We start from the raw sequence: 6,037 nt of genomic DNA, 5'->3' as shown, positions 1-6,037 counted from the left end.
TTTTTTCTTTTCTTTTTTAACACAGTTTTGATTATTCATTATTGATTCATTATCACATTTTAACTCTTTTTTAACTTTTAACTATTTATTTTGTTGTATCCTATATAAACAGGACACATTACCTAAACAATGTAAAATATAGAAAAACTCAAAGAGTATTATTACATCATAAAACATATGAAGTACATTAAGTTGTTATACAGTGCGTACATATTTAATATGTAGCACTTTTATTTTGAAATTCTTCCTTTACTTTGTAGACCGGAATTAAACTCTGTAAACTCTGTCCCGTAAACGATGCACAAGAGCAGGTGTGGCTTTTATTTAACATTTAGAGCGGTTTATTTTCAATTATATTAAATGAGATATCCGTAAGTGTTTTATTAGACATATGTCGTTACAATGACCCAAGAAAGAAAGCGTTTTTTGTACATCAACCTCGGAACGCAATACTATGCTAATGTGAACTTATGCTAATGCGTACTTCCGGCTTCCGTTACATTGTTACGGAACTAACTTGTACTCTTGTTTAACCCCTGATAGGTTTTCAATTTCTGATTGCATGTTGTGCTTTGTCCAAGTAGTCCTCTGTTTAAAAATGCCAGACACAAAAACTAGTGAAGGCAAGTGTATTTTACAACTGTGGCGAGTTTGTTGAAATGTGAAGTCTAAAATGTGCGACTTAAGGTATTCACTGACAAAGCATTAACAAGGTTTTCTCACTGTTGTTGTAAAATATGTTGGATTACTGAACTATTCATTTTTAAGATTAGAACGAAGATAATTGAGATGTTTATTGCACCCTCTTTTCCAAATACTTTTGACAGTATCTAATGGATTACACCTGACTGATGCCCCACCATTGTAATCGCAGAGGAACAGAAGATGACAGTCCTGAATCTATCCTTTGCTGCGTGTGGGTTCTTGGGGATCTACCACCTTGGTGCCGCAAGTGCCTTTCTCTGCCATGGGCACAAGCTAATGGGCTCCCTTAGGGTCTGTGCAGGGGCTTCAGCCGGGGCCCTGGTGGCCGCTGTAATGATTACAGCTCCTGACAAATTGGAGGTAGGGTGTTCACCTCCTTGTTCATTCCATTAAGAGAAGAAAGGAACAGAGCAATGACTATTGCAATGAGCAATGATACATGTTAGCTTCTTACTACAGCCTCAAAAAAAAAGCCTGCCTAGCTTTGAGATATATTATACATGTACTGTGTATAAAAGATATTTTGAAGTTGCTACTGCATCATAATACAAACACTAGCTGATAGTCTGCTGCTGGTTCAACAGGAAGGTTATTGTTACTGGTAAACAACATCCAGAAATATTGTCACTGCTATGTCAGGAGCTAGGTTCTACCGCAGGTGTAGGAGCCCACTACAACATTGTAGAATGTGTCAGGCACAAGAAAAGCTTAGTATGTAAAGCAAAGCATAATTTTGCAAGACAAATACTTGAGTGACTGAAAACAACTTCACACATCGTTCCTTCTCTTGCAGCAGTGCAAAGAGTTCACCTACAGGTTTGCCGACAGTGTGAGACTGCAGAGGTTTGGAGCAGTCACACCAGGATACAACTTTATGCAGACACTAAGGTACGTATAACCCGAGTCATACTTTCTGTCTCCACTGAAAGATTTGTCTTCAGAGGTCTATGTAATTAAAATATCACTTCATATATTAAGTATTTTATCTTTAGAACTTGAACTCAAACAACTGTATATATATATATATATATATATGTTTGTGTGTGTGAGTACTGAAAGATATAACAGTAATATTTAGAATTCTAAATTTTGGTGTCATCAAAAATAGCAGCCAACCTTTTTTAAACCTTACAACTACCTATATCATGTCATGAAATACCAATCTCATTTTTAAATTAAATTGCATATTTCTAAAGCCCTTGGTGGATTTAATAAGGGTGTGTAATGAGTCGATCTTTCTAGGGAGGGCATAGAAGATATTCTGCCCAGTGAGGCTCACACCCTGGCTGCTGAACGCCTTCACATCTCAATAACACACTCCAGAAGCGGCAAGAACCACATCATGTCAAGGTTCACCTCCAGGGAGGAGCTCATAAAGGTACACGCATCCCAGTGCTGCAGCACAACACCAGTCCGTTTTGAGGAAAACACTGCCGTAAATGTTTATGATTGTTTTACATCCTTGTGTCTCTTTTTACTGCTTTGACCAGGAAAAGGAACACTTAGAAAGTCAACACCTGCATAATGATGTACACCGTAGACAAGAACCTTCCTTTTACTGTGAGGTTTTTAGTGATTTAACATGGTTCTCCTCTAACTCCTACAGGCTCTGTTGGCCAGCAGCTTCGTCCCTGTCTATGCTGGACTTGAACCAGTGGAGTTAAGGGGACAGGTAATTGGCTCATTACTGTCCTAGAAAGATTCACAGACCTCTGGTAGTCCATCCACAAGTGAAAAGTGCTAAATACTGCACAAGTTCTCTAGAGACACTACATCTTGTTCTTCACCCCCCCCTCCCCCCACACACACACACTTAAAGATGCCTGGCAGGAACACATGCCCTCTCTTTGCTCTGGATTGATCTTTATCTATTATTTAAGATTTTTGGCAGAGCCACAGATGTGTGTCCAGCTCAGCCAGCATTGCTTTTCACATCGGCCTTTGTGTGCTCAAAATAAATTGGTGCTAACAGTTTCTATTATATCATCGGGGGGTGGGAATGGAGACTGTCTGCACTTACAGACAGTGTTGCCAGGTTTACGCTTTTGTCATCAGATTTACAAGAGTTTTCAGATGCTTGCAGCATTGCAGCACACAGTGAAATAACCTAAGGAACAAACTTTTCAACTCTCTTTTTTCCTTTGAGTTCACCAAAGTGTTCTTTTGCATTCATCATTACAATTTTGCATCAGGTTTAATAAAAAAAACCCTGAAGGTTTTAAGAGCGCTGTTTGCTATAAATGGTGGTGTTTTTGAGGTTAAAAGTTCAAGGGTAGTAAAAGAACCCAGTTTATCTGACTTCTATTTGTCAAGAAGGCTGCAGTTACAACAGAAACTACATCGGCTGAAAACATGCTCAAATTATTACAAACAATGTTATTTAAGGGAGCATTTTAGACAAAATTAACTTTGTCAGGGCAATGCTATACACATTTGTGCCTCTGAAGCACTTAGTAGTTGTTTATAATCTGCTCTAATCTGGACTTGTGTTTCAGTAATCACCTGCCACAAAGAGGATAACCATAATTATCCCACCCCTAACACTGGGCAGTTCTTCCCATACAACTAAACCTAATCATGTAAGGATACGCTGTAAACGTTTTTTGCTTCACTTGTACATTCTGCCAGATCGCTAACCTGTACAACCCAAAAGCTGAGTCAGTTTCCCAACCTTTATCAGCCAAACATCCAAAGTTTCATCACCAAAAGGTATATGCATTGTAATATGATGATCTTTACTTTGAAACCAGGGCGTGTTTATTTGAACACAACATTGATATACTCAAAGGAATTGTTGAAAGGCAGGGATTTTCTGTATCAGCTCCCTTTTAGTTTTTAATAGCAACATTTCTATCTTAAAGGTTAGGTCATACTGTAGTATATCGCAAGCAGGAGCAGGCCTTGAATAGTTGTTATTATCCCCAGTCAATAAATAATATTTTTGAACAATGTGACGTGAAATTAGATAATTTTCCACCATACACCTGATGTGTGAGAAGTGATGACCTCTCATGCTCAGCTCCTTGCTCTTGAACACTAATTACTACGTGGCTAAATGTGTGTAGAGAATAAAGTGTTATGTTAATGTTCACTCTTGTTGATTTTTTGGACAGGTTTAACCTTTGACAGTTGTCACTGTGTCCAGTACAAAGTAATCACACTTACTGTTTAGTATGGTATATATTATTAAGTATGGGATTTTTATTGTGTGTCCTTTGCTCGTGCAATTCAAAAAGCGACCTTTGATTTACACTGAAATTAATAGCAGACAGAATAGAGCAGCAAGTTTGCTTAAAGAATTTGAGTTTTTAACTATATATAGTAATCAAGACAACCGATAACTGATCTTGAGTATTTCTAGACTGACTACTGCAGCCATTTTTGTTTGGACAATGTTTTTACAGCATCTCCAAAGGTCAAAGTGCAGTTAAAACTTTTGTGTTCAACCTGATATATTTCATTTCCCGTATGCGTCATAACTCTTCAAGCTTTTTGTTGCAATAGAAATGGATCGACGGAGGATTTACTGACAGCCTGCCAATTCTGCCTGTGGGACGAACCATCACAGTGTCTCCATTTGTCGGGACGCAGGATGTGTGTCCTCGCCACAGGGGGCGCTTCAGCACTCAGCTGAGGCTTGCCAACATGAACATTATGGTGAGTCCTGGACATAGAGTTGTTTTAAATCAGTGTCATTAAGGATCAAGTGATAATGGTACAACTGCACATTTATTTTGAATAATCTCTTTGTTATTGATGCTGATTTATTATAAAATATAACACTTTACTTGATGTTAGTTTAAGAAAATGGAAATTTTCTCTTGTTTAAAGTAGCAAATGACTAAAGGATTTTGAGAAGCACTGTTGTAAAATGAATATATATATATATATATTCTGTAAGTAAGTAAAGAGAAAATAAACATGTTTGGTTGTAGTAACATGATGGTGATGCTGGTGGAGCATCTTAGCAGGTGTGTGTCCCTTGTAGGTAAACCTGATAAAGAAGTTCAAATACACACACACACACAATAACACATTATATATACATTTAGAGATGTGGGAAGTGATGAATTGACAACTGCTTTGTAAAATCAATGACATTGGTTTTGGTAAAGTAGGTTTCCACCAAATGTCTATATTCAATAGGTCTCCAATTACTCAATTTAAATTCAGTCTATACTCACTGAATTATTCATCTCACTTTGATTGCACAAGTGAATGAGTGTATACTTTCAATTTAAGCAAAACGTTCCCTGATTTTAAACAAGCACTTTAAGGACTCTACATCATTATTGTCAAAAATGTATGGGGATGTAACAACACATTCAACTCATAGTACACATTTTTCTGTTCGTGATATGTTTTTATCACAATTTTTAAAACAAAATGAGCTCCAGGCAAAATATGACCAAATGGCAAAATGCCATTACCCACTGAAATGGTCTTCTGTACCTCATAAACTGAAGCTGTTTTATTTAGACGTTCTTTAAATTTGTTGAGCTGCTAAATAGAACATATTGTGTACAAAGTCTGCAGAAATGTCTTGTCTTTAAAGGGACGTCCATATTTGTGCACTTTTTCTTTTGGTTTCCACAGTTTTCCGTGGAGAACATCAAACGGTTAAACCAGGCTCTTTTCCCTCCACCTGCCAGAGGCCTGCAGTTCCTTTGTGAACAGGGTTTCCATGATGCCATGAAGTTCTTAAAGAGAGAGGCATTGATGAGGTGACAACACTGTCTTTTCTGTTGTTGTTCCATTTTTACCAAAAAGTCACAGCTGAACATAAATATAAACAATTAACACTTTGACCTAGTGTGAAATAATGTGTTTTGTAAACAGATTAGATGTTTAACAGAATATTTGAACAGCATATTGAAATGTTGGTTTATACACACACACACACACATACCAGCATTATATCACGCAGGCTTTGGATGTGCTCTGCTCCTTGACAGCAGCTGAGCATGATGAAAAGCCTTCATATGAACATGTACTTTTCATCAATTTTCCAGGGAGACATTTAATTTCCCACAGCCTTTAGCAGTGCAGGAAAGAAAAAAAGGGAAATTGACTACTGCAGGACTTCACAGGAAGTCCATGCTGAAGTCATGGGTGCCCTGTGATCACCCTCAGGATGTGGGGATAGTGCATCATCTTTGAAGTGATTCATGCTTCCACAGGGTTTCTCAGCTGCTGGCATCATTTTTTGATTTCCTCTAGTGCCATGAGATGCGAGTAGGTTCTCCATCAGAGTTTATGGTGAGAACTGCTCCTCCTGCAGAACTCAGTTGGAACAGTTAATGAAAAATAACATAACCGACTTTTGGAGATT

General features: G+C 37.7%; 1 protein-coding gene across 5 annotated transcripts in view; it reads left to right on the top strand.

The window, feature by feature from the left end:
* Positions 1–236: 236 nt before the first annotated feature.
* The window catches only part of pnpla4 (patatin-like phospholipase domain containing 4), a 14,205-nt gene continuing 8,404 nt past the window's right edge, over positions 237–6,037 (top strand). For 2 of the 5 annotated variants that reach the window (XM_008325269.3, XM_025062194.1), the window contains exons 1-7: positions 237–311; positions 828–1,065; positions 1,499–1,593; positions 1,948–2,083; positions 2,312–2,377; positions 4,210–4,362; positions 5,302–5,429. In XM_008325269.3, coding sequence (XP_008323491.1) covers positions 886–1,065; positions 1,499–1,593; positions 1,948–2,083; positions 2,312–2,377; positions 4,210–4,362; positions 5,302–5,429 — 758 coding nt within the window. In that variant the 5' untranslated portion in view covers positions 237–311; positions 828–885. The other 3 variants (XM_025062193.1, XM_025062192.1, XM_008325270.3) reach the window with 3 other exon arrangements.

Source organism: Cynoglossus semilaevis, chromosome 14 (genome assembly GCF_000523025.1).
Source record: "Cynoglossus semilaevis isolate Cse_v1.0 chromosome 14, Cse_v1.0, whole genome shotgun sequence".
Classification (NCBI taxonomy): domain Eukaryota; kingdom Metazoa; phylum Chordata; class Actinopteri; order Pleuronectiformes; family Cynoglossidae; genus Cynoglossus; species Cynoglossus semilaevis.
The sequence above is the reverse complement of the archived record's forward strand: the minus strand, read 5'-3'. Positions and strand labels throughout refer to the sequence as shown.